Source organism: Drosophila bipectinata, chromosome 2L (assembly GCF_030179905.1).
Source record: "Drosophila bipectinata strain 14024-0381.07 chromosome 2L, DbipHiC1v2, whole genome shotgun sequence".
Lineage (NCBI taxonomy): Eukaryota > Metazoa > Arthropoda > Insecta > Diptera > Drosophilidae > Drosophila > Drosophila bipectinata.
In genome coordinates this window covers 21051650-21062725 of record NC_091736.1, presented here as the reverse complement: position 1 = coordinate 21062725, position 11076 = coordinate 21051650, and the positions used below count along the sequence as shown (strand labels likewise).

General features: G+C 38.0%; 1 protein-coding gene across 1 annotated transcript; it reads right to left on the bottom strand.

Annotated features, from left to right (window-relative positions):
* Nucleotides 1-7658: 7658 nt before the first annotated feature.
* Nucleotides 7659-9301, bottom strand: LOC108127214 (UDP-glycosyltransferase UGT5-like). The gene is made up of 2 exons (XM_017244137.2): nt 8631-9301; nt 7659-8583 (listed from the first exon to the last, which is right to left on the bottom strand). The coding sequence occupies exons 1-2, from the start codon at nt 9293-9295 to the stop codon at nt 7659-7661; spliced, it is 1590 nt and encodes a 529-aa protein (XP_017099626.2). The 5' UTR covers nt 9296-9301.
* Nucleotides 9302-11076: the final 1775 nt, after the last annotated feature.

Below are 11076 nucleotides of genomic sequence, written 5' to 3'. Positions count from 1 at the left end.
GCGTTAGCTAATAAAGTATCTAATAAAATCATTAAAATTAAGAATTAATGTTGAGTTTGGTAAATAAATGATAACATATAGGAGATTAAGATATGTACAACTCGTAATTGGAAGGGGAAAAAATACGAAAACGAGTTTTTTGTTTAGCAGGTGAAAGTTCTTAGTAAAATAAAAACATCCTTCGTTAAGTTACTTGTGAGCTGCATCTGAAAGACTGCGCTGAAATTTCATCAGTATATTACTTCGAGAAAACGTCAGAACCGATTCGCAAAATAATATTTTGAAAAATACACGTTTAAAGTTTTGATAGAATTACACTTCGAAAGAATTACTTGGACCAACGTACAATTTTTGAAAAGTTTTCCTGAGATCCCTTAGAACCTAATAAAAGAAAATAAAGTGAAACTATTTTATTTTTGGAATGGAATCCATGAAACCACTTAAGAAGAGACTAAAGAACCTATATAAAGGTGCATAAAGCTATTAAAATATTATTAAAAAAGTTTGTATTTATTCACTAAAATTCTTGTTAAGGTTGCAACAACAGTTAAGATTATTACATTGTGGTAGTTCTCAGCTTTCTGGGCCCAACCCAAACTAATTACGTATACGCCCCATCCACAGCCTGACTTTGTATAAAGAATGTGCAATTGGCAAAAGTTTAAGATTTGCCAAGGAAGTCAAGAAGTGGCAGTGGCCACCACCACACACGATGGGGGATGGAGGAGGGTCGGAATGAAAATCCAGGAGGCAGGACACGGAAGGAGCCTGCGAAGTGGCTCTCAAACTGGAGTCAATACACATAACTGGCACAAAGTTGACGTAAAAAGTTCGAGGAGCTCGAACGGAACTAAAAGCGGAGTTGCAGCAACTTTTGACGTGTGCCTGGCGAAAATTAGTTATTGTCTATGGAGGAGGGAGCAGCATACACTTGGACAATGTATCAGAGATATTTGGAATCATTTATAAATGTATATAATTTTAATTAAATTTTAATCAAATTTAACAATGAAATATAGTAGCTTTTGTAACAAATTTTAAAAAACTTCATCAAACTATTGTAACAAAAATTTTTTTTTGTGTAATAGACTGGGGCGGGGCGGAAAGAATTCTTTGTTGCACCACCTCGATGAGGTAAAGTTGTGGATCAAGTTTCGTGTTTTCTTGGCCAGAAGTCGGGGGACCGTATCGGGGCGGAGTTCAACTTGGCAACTTTGTGTGCGACACTGACCAGAGTCCTTTGCTCCTGGAAACTTGCCCACTCCCAAATTAACTTGAGCCAAAATATACGTCTGGCTTTTGGGCTTCTCGGCCAGTTGTGCTGGCTGTTCTTGCCGTTCGGGTTGCACAATGTTTTCCTTCTGTTTTGTGACTCCATTCACCATTTCTGTGTGTTTAGCCAGCTGACGCCAAAACCTTTTCCATTACTCCCCGACAAGGACACGCACCAAATGGAACACGAGCCCAAAATAATGAATACCAACCAGTTCGGTTGGGGTTTTAGGTTCCATTCAACGTCCTAATACCTACCATTTTGGAAAGTTTCATATCTTAAGAATTGATTTTTAAGCAAAACCATTAAATTCATTCAATATTACTCATTGATTGTTAGGATATAATACGTTATATTCAAAACAAATTTTATACTGCTTTTCTAAGATGAAAATGTTGGCTATTGTATACATCTTTAGGAAATCTTAACAATTCAAGAACCCAGACACCTTCAAAGAACATGGGTACCCTTTTGTGCTCACACAGCTCACCAAAGAGTTAAGCGTATTGTACTGAGCCGAACGTATTGTTGGTCCAGAAGTGACCAGTTAGGACTCCAAGCTAGGAGCTTGGTCCCATGTGCCTCCCAACAATCGGGCAGGAAAATTCGATGCGGGCCCAGGCATAAGGACAACCCAGTCCTCCATTAAAACCCTACATCGCCACAAGGCGATTGAAAATCTGATCTGTGAATTATGCTCTGGCAATCTTGTTTTTCTGAAAAATGGATAATTTAGAATTTCGGGATTTTATACCAGAAAATTTATGGTTATAAAAAGATTATATATGTATTTCCCAGGTTGGAATTAAATAGTAATAATACAATACCAAAAGTATTCAATCGAACAAAGTGAAATAATCGATAGTCCCATTTAAAAAAAAAAGATTTGAGGACATACATAAACTTAATTATAATTAAGCAGATTGTTTGACTTTTCTGTAATAGATTACAAATCTCAGAACATAAAGGATTTACATCCTTTTTTGCATAAATACTACCAAGTCAGTATCAAGTACTACCAAGTACTACTCCGGTGCAAAGTCTCCAATCAATATCTTTAAAACTGAGAAACAGACAGACATGCTTATGTATATCAACTCAGGAGGTGATCCTGTTCAAGAATAAATATACTTCATAGGGTCGGACATGCCTCCTTCTGCGTTGCACACTTTTGACCAAAATTAGCAAATGGGTTCAATTCTGACTACAATATTTAAATTTAAATAAAATAAGGGTTTACAAATGAGACTTAAGTTAGCTTTCATCTCGAAGCATTATGTAAGTGTTATATATCGTATACACATACATATGTGTATGCTGTTCGTCACCTACGTGAACTGCCGTATTCAGTGATGTAGTCAAATACATTTATTCACTATAATCATTATAATAATTATAGTATAATGAGTTAATAAAAGCAGACTATTCCAAAACGTATAAACTGGCAAACTACACTTTAAACCGTCTCTCATTAGAAAAAAGAAACTGAATAAATCGACTTTCCCAACCTCAACTGTTCTCTATATTTATTTGCCAAATAAAGGCACATGAGATGTAGTATAATTAAAACATTTAAAGACGCCAAGGAAAAAAAAGAGGAGAGTTGAAATGCCGGAAATTGGCTACTCCTCTACTTCAGCTGAGATTTTCCCCTTTTCGTGGCCACTTGGGAGCAGTCCTTAATACTGTTAGAATTACAAAGATTAGCGCTAATTTCCCACTACCCAATGCGGCATCTGAGGCTGCAACTTTTCCCAGCATCCAGCTCCGAGCTCGCTTAACCCGCCAAGTCATCAAAGGCTACAAATCACTGGGAGCTGGAAGCTGGGAGCTTGAACCAACTTAAAATATTAGCCCAAATGGTTTGAGGAAAACTTCGTCATGCAAACATGACTTGGCAGGCTGTGGGCATTCCAGGGGCGGTGGGGAAGGATTTTCGGAGGGAAGGGGGCGACTAGGTGCCGTGGGAGATTCCAGACCAACGGATGCGAGTGCATCTCAAATGCGCGCAGCAATCGCAGCTTCTTCTTCCACCTCGGGGCCTTTTATTTCAAATGCTTTTCCTGTTTGGAACTAGACAGGCAAGCACATGATGCAAGACATGGACGTAGTCAGGTGGTTATAAGAATTAAGAGGATTTTATGTAAATCATTTTCAAAATAATAGATAATAAAAGTTTTCAAAACTGAAATGGTTTTTTGAGAGAAGAAAAAGGATTATAAAATATATAGAAAATATTAATATTCTTTTTTTATTTTATTGTAAGATAAATATGAAAAGAGTTTAAAATGTTGAAATAATAAATATAGCAATATAACAAAAGATTAATAGATGTATAGGAATAAAAAACGGAAAGATCCTTTAAATTATATTAAGGCTACGCCCATGGGCCTGCCACATTCCCATTCCTAAACAGAGCTCTTAACCCTTGTCAATCTGCAAACTCCTCCAACGGCTTTCAGAGATTACATCCCATCGATGTGTACTCTGGCCGCTGGCCAAAAAGTGTGCAAGCCTTGCGAGTCCTGCGTCCTGCATCCTGCGTCCTTCGTTTTATTCTCCTCTAAATGGCCAGCCATAAAAAGGGCGCGTGTGCGTAGTTTTTTCTCGTCGAGCTTTCTCCTTGCCAGTGTTTGTTTTTAATAACTTTCGCATTTTCTTTATGTGCCTTACGTGCATGTCCCCGGGGCCTCGTCCTTTGACCTGGTCAGGTGCCTGGATTATTAATTAGGCAACACAAAAACTCTTAAAATTAGCCCAACCACGAATTGAAACAACGGGTGGCTATGTCGCTGGATAAGATCTAAAAACGATTATAGATTACTCGGGCTGGCTTTCTGAAGAGTTAATAGACCCTATAAAGATCCTTAATTTCATAACCCAGTTATCCCTGGAAGTTTCGGTTTCACGAAACAAGGCCAGCCATTTTGAGCTCACGAACTCATGGAATTCCGAAATGTCGGAGGTCTCCTTAGTGGATCTGGATGTGTTGACATTTTTATGTGTTTCGGGTTTCTTGTGTGTCTTTTGTTTGCTGTAGTTTTGCTTTCGAACTTTCCTTTTCTCTTTTTTTTTTTGGTGGAATGCCAAACAGCATCCCACGGCGAAATATGCTGTCTTGCACGAGCCCCGAACGGCATTCAAAAGCACAATTGTTGTCGCCTCAACGACGGTCGGATTCCCTTCTGCCCTTCCGCCCTTCTGCACTTTTTCACCCCCATTTCCGCCTCCCCTCTGTGCCACCACGTTGGGTGTGCACTTGTTGTCGTCGCTTTTTGGTGATTGCGGGAAACACCAACGTGCTGCACCAGGAGAAACCCGACGCCCTTATACCAGAAAAGAAAAATGCATTTATATTGATACCCTCTATTAAAAAACAGCAAATCTAATTTTGTATTTAATCAATTGAATTTTCTGCAAATGCGGTCTAAAAGTTTTATATTTTAGAATAATATTTTAAAGCGCTGTGTGTGGGGGAAAATATAAGTAACTTAATATGTATGTATAATACCTTACCATTAAAATTTGTTTATATTTTAGATATCTGGCTCATTGGAAGGAGGTCCAGACTGAAGCAAAGAGTCAAGCTCCTTATATATAAGGCCATTGTAAAGCCAGTCTGGACCTATGGTATCCAGCTATGGGGGACGGCGTGTCTAAGCAACCGAAGGATCATCCAGATCGCCCAAAACAAGGCCCTAAGAACTTTAACTGGAGCTCATCCGTTCCACGACAATGCGATAATCCACGCCCAACTGAGAGTCCCATATGTGAGCGAAGAAGTTCAGCGATTCGCCAATAGGTACGTGGAAAGGCTGGACCGACATCCTAACCCTGAGGCCATCAATCTTTTGGACAACAGCTACACCACAAGGAGGCTGAAACGGACCCACCCATTGGACCTCTGCCACTCGGGCGAAATAACTTAAATTCTATCGCTAAGGTTTACTGTTAAAATTAGTTTCCTAGGATAAGCAAACATTGTACTACTCAATATTTCATTAAGTTAAGGTCCCATTATAAAATTTAATTATTGTCCATATCTCCGGACAGATTTTAAATATAACTATTGATTGATTGATAATAAAAAAAAAAAAAAAATATTTTAGATATCTATTTATATAAATACCTTCCCGTCAGGTAACTTTCAATAATTTGATTAAACATTAGTGCAAGATTTCATAGAACGATTTCAAAAGAAAGATTTTATAGAAAAGGTACATAAAAGATCTGTGTTTGTAAATGTTTCTTCAATAGTGGAATAAAATCTTTCTTTAATCTCTTAAATGAAATCTTTTAGAAATGTTTTCAAAGCAATCTATCTTTATTCATGTATATGAACTCTTCCACAAATGGTACCAATGAAATCTTTTTGTTCATTTACAGAAATATCTAAAAAATGTTACCCTTGCACCTGTTACCTTCTTTCTGTAATAATTCAGCAGAGTAAAGATTTTATTAAAATAATGTTTCTTTATTATTTCTGATATTATGAATGATTTTAGTTGAAAGATGTCGGGAAAGGTTTTGCAAGAATATTTGCTGTGTGAGAGGATATAAATATATATACACCCAAATAACACAAATAATAAGATTGAAAAATAAACGGGTGCATTTTCGTTTTTTTATGTTTGTTTATTGAAATGTAAAAATATTACGCATACGTACCGTTGACTTTTGAAAATGAGTTTGATAAACTCTAATGCGTACTTTTTGCTGATTATCATATTATTATCTCAAATTGTTTTTTCTGTTCTAATAATATTTAAATAACAAGAACTAAAAGTAATAGTTAAGTTGTAAGTCAAATAGATCAACTTTAGTTAAGCAATAATGCTTAGTTTTCCCCAAGTGTATGCTAAACATCCGGTGGATGCTTTTGATTCCGTAGTGGCGGCTCTCTCCTTCTGCTGAGCTGCTGTCGCTGCTTTTTTGGGCTTGCTGCTGTCGCTCAACTTCCGCTCGAATAGAGTGAAAAATAGCATTTTAGTGGGCACAATACGCCCGGGGCCAACCTGCTCCTATATCCTTCCGCATGCCTTTCCCTTCCCCCGAGTCCCTGTCCCTCGGCGCTCTTCCAGCTTGACAATGCAAAACAAGAAATGACGGTCATAGTCGAGTTGTCCGACTATATAATACCCGGTACTCATCTGTTCCAACTACACTTTACCTAATATTTAAACTTTTGCGCGTGGTAAAACATTCAGTAGGAAAGCAAAAAAAAAGTCGAATTTTTATTTTTCATTGGAATAACTCTAGGTGTAGATTAGCCATTGGTATTAAAACATTTCCCTTAAACATTAATGTACTAGCGCTACAACGAGATTTCCGTTTTGGGGAGGGAGTGGATAAATTGGGAGTTTTGACACAAACTTGATCAGCGAGGATAACATACAAGTAAATTCATTCACACAACTACCATACAATATACCCTTGTACTTTACGAGTACCGGGTATAAAAAGACAGTGAAGAGCAGAGCTCTCCGAGAGGCCATCTTGATCTGGGCTGTCAGCTGTTTAAGGCTAGCATTATGCCGTCCCGTTCTAACCAAATTAAACAGTACAATTTACGTGTGTTTGTGTCTTCCTGAGTGAGTGAGTGTGTGTGAGTTTAGTAATTGCGAAAGTTTCCGGCGAAGTTAGTTCAGTTATAAAGGGAATTCGCACATACACACGCCAATGCATTACACTGAAGAAAGTAATTTTAAAAACAAAATATAAAATATAATCAAAAGAAGGCATAAAATGAAATTTCACTTTGAATTTATATTATTCTTATTATTTTATTAAGTGTTTTCCTATCATACCATTTTTATGAATTTGCATAGTACATTATTACTGTGCATGGAAACTGCATTTCTGTGTTATTTTTTATGCGTTGACTGTGCAAAGAAAAGTAAAGCAGAAATTGCAAACGACTTAAATAAGCAAACAGAACCCAAAAGCACACACCCCCGCACACTATCTGGAAACACACACATATGCAAATACCCACATAAAATGCGAGTGCAGATGGGCGGGAGAGGCGGCAGCACATCGCGATGCTTTACGACCTATCCTCTTAAAAAAACACATTTTTCGCGCTGTGCTACTTAAATAAACTACTTTTTACTACTGACTGGCTTTTACAGCCATTGTTGTTGTTTCGTTCTTAAGTTTTACTGTTACTTTTATGTGTCGGCATAAATTGGTAGAAATGTTTTCTATTTTTTTCACACTTTTGCCATCAGGTTGTATATCTCTTAGCCACAAACATTGTTGTTTAAGCCTAAGAGACCAATACCAATTTCAAAATTAGACTTTAGCTCAAGCAATCAATTACTTATTGTTCAAAGCTTATGATAAATTAAAAATTTTATTAAATATTTTATATTATTATTTTTGTCTAATTGGTTTTTATTTTAGGCTTTTTTGATTTCATCGGTTTCATTGACTTGCTTCTGAGTTTACGGATTATACCACTGACCACAATTTTGAATATAATCCAGATCACAAAATTAATCCCTAAAATTATGGCATACACATCCAAATTGTGGACAGCTATAAGGCTCATATGGACCACCGGAGACTGCAAGTGCTTAGCTCCACGGTGTCGTATCACGTAGTCCACCCAGTATATCAGAGTGTCCGGTGCGCTCAGTGGTCGATCGCGGTAGATACTGGAAAATGACTTTACGGCCTGGGCATACTTCGGATTGTCCAAGACTTCACGAATGCCCTCGGCGAAGGAGTGCTCGTCTAGGGTGAGTAGGCTCTGAGTTATCCCGAAGCCCTTCTGCTCCATGGCTTTTGCATTCTGAGGCTGGTCAAAAAACACTGGAAGTGCCAGCATGGGTTTTCCGTGATACTGAGCCTCCGTAATTCCTCCTTTCCCCGCGTGGGTGATGAACAACTTGATTTTAGGCTGAGCCAGGATGTCGCCTTGGGGGAGCCAGTGGGCGTAGAGAATGTTTTCCGACTCGCCCGGCAAGTTGTCGAGGTCATCCCACTTCCAAATCACCTTTTGCTTCAGTTGAGAGAGGACATTGAACATGGCCTGCACTGTTTCTTGGTTCAAATGTGAGCGCTTAATGTTGGTGCCCAGGCTGAGCAGAATGGCTCCATCCGTGGCGTTCTTGAGAAAGTGTTCCAAGTTCTGAGGCAGTGGATCAGGGGTCTCCTTAATCTGGATCCCACCGATTTCAATGACAGTGGGGAGGTTGGGGCGGATAGGTCGCTCACTTACTCCATGGGATGCAAAGAAGATAAGGGAAATGTTTTTATCCAAGTCGCCGTATCTCGGAAGATCAGGGTCATCACCGTATGTCTGCCTAAAGAACACACGCTTTTGTTAAAGAAATGTAAACTTATCACTCACCTGTAGATTATTTCGTTCCAATATTCCAATGAATACCAAAATATCTTCTCTGCCAAGAAATAAAATAGGTTTAGAAAACGGCTTCTAATCCCATCCACATCAACCATGTAGGTGCATGGCACATAGGATACCTCCGCGGGGTTTCCGAGCTTGTGACTAATATAGCTGGGTGGGTTGGATATGGCCAATACTTGGGGCACCTTCAGCTTATGGGCCAATGCCATTTGAAAGCTGTTTATAAAGTATCCTAAAATAACCAGATCGAATTTGTTACTCTGGTTCTCATACAAGTCCTTATACAGAGGATGCTTGACGACGCTACTCAGCTTAGAGGAAAGTTGGGTGGATGCACTGAAAATTCCACTTAAAAATCCAACGACGTTGCTGTTGTCCTTCTTGGCAATCTCTCCAATAAGTGCGCTGAACCCCTGAAGTTCTTCCTTTCCGAGTGGAACCAGGACGTAGTTGATTTCCTTGTGTCTGAAAGGCGGCTCCAGAACGGTCACTACTGTCATATTATGTCCTCGCTCTGCTAAGATCCGAGCCATCGACAGTTGGATTATTAAATGGGATGGACTCAGACCAGTGAACAATCCGAGAATATTAGCTCCATTGACGGTGGCGATTAGAGCCAAAAACCAGGCCGAGAAACGAAACACAGCCATCTGATCGCGACGGTTGCCCATCTAAAATAAGCCAGTTCATTGTCGTCTGGGGTACTCCAACATTATTTCATATCATGCTGATAAAAATTGTCACTGATAAGAACCCTTTAGCTTTATAGCCTTAATCAAGTTTATTTTTGGTTCTTTATGTTGAAGGTGGTGGCATTAAACTATGTATATCAGTTATGATGTGTATTTTTTTTATAGCTTTCTCATATTATTTAAATATAAAAGCTAACTTATTGGCCCGAACTTAATTATTTTATTCGTTCTTTTCAGCAAAGATTTGAACAGATTTTTTTATTGGTTTTTTTTTAGTTTTATCGATTATTGTTTCTTTAATTAAATAACCTCTTAAGGTATAATTCTTCCTAAACGTTGTAACACTAATCAACCAATGCAAGTAGCCCCGGCAAATAGGAATATTCATATTGTAGACAAACATAAAGCTCATTGGACCGCAGGAGACTGCAAGTTCTTAGCTCCACGGTGTCGTATAACCAAGATCGCAGAAAGCGATCCAAAATTCTGAGGCAGATCAGAGTTCTCTTGATCTGGATTCCCCCGACTTTAATCAATGTGGGAAGGTTAGGTTGTTCACTAATTCCATGGGATGCGAAAAAGGTAAGGGACATGTTTTTATCCAAGTCACTACCTCGAATAGTCGGGGTCACCTCCGAATATCTGCCTAAGAGTTTAGATTAATTTTCGTGTAAAGTACAATACTTAATATATGTATATGTTGTAAATATTTTGTAAATTCACTCGAAGGCAGCATTATTCCAGTACTCCCAATACTAGAAGAGTTTTCCAACCAAAAAAAAAAATTATATTGTAGGAGCGCTTTCCATATTTTGATCAATAGTGATGTGCAGCTGTTAAAAAACAATCCCACTATGAACAAGTCGAATTGATTGCGCTTGTTCTTATATACTTAAATCTCTCTAGAGTGCCGGGTTCTCGTGCCGGGTCTGATGCGGATGAACCATTGGCAGTTGGGTAATAAAATGCGACGGGCTTATCCTCAGAAAAGCCCCGAGATATCAGCCCCACTGGCTGAGGCGACCATTGACAAAGAAGTCCCGTAAAATAACACGCTGCCATCTGATCACGTCGGGTTCTCAATTAAAATACACAAAATTCTGGCAATCAAGATGTTGGAAGCATGGGATAATGTTGATAAGAGGGCACTGTTTGAGAAGCTCAATAAAAAATTTATTTGAGGCACATTCATAAGCTGAATGTATGTAGACTTGGCAGATAAAAAATAAGACAACATTGGCGACCTTAAACTGCACTGCCGAACTCATTAAAGAGGTTATACGCAGTTGCCACCCAAAAAAGCATCAGTTTTAAAGTTTTTTTTACAAAGAGAACTTAAACAGTTTCAAGATAATAATTATTCACATAAGAAGTTATAACGAATTGTAAATTGTAAACAATTTTTGAAAATGAATTCCTTTTTTCATAATCTGAAAAAAGATATAAGATATATTCAAGAAAGATTGTGAAAATATTTCCCACCGATCACCTTTAGACTTTAGAAACGATGTTTTGGGAAAAACGCGTTCAAAGTTGTTGTGGCACTCCAAAAATATTTTACGGATTGAGTTCAAATTTTAAAAGAACATGTATGTACATTTTATATACCAATTAGAAACAAAATACAAATTGTAAGTGGTTGATAATGAAAAACTTTAAACAAGAAAACTACAATTCATTCATTTATTTATTTAACATTGTACCCCAAAGATTATAAAAACATAACCAGAAAAAAAAAT

Excerpts from the sequence above, each read along its gene's own strand:
- LOC108127214 (XM_017244137.2), bottom strand. The coding sequence starts at position 9,295 with ATGGCTGTGTTTCGTTTCTCGGCCTGGTTTTTGGCTCTAATCGCCACC. Across the intron at positions 8,584-8,630 it reads TGGAACGAAATAATCTACAG|GCAGACATACGGTGATGACC; the intron begins GTGAGTGATAAG and ends TGTGTTCTTTAG.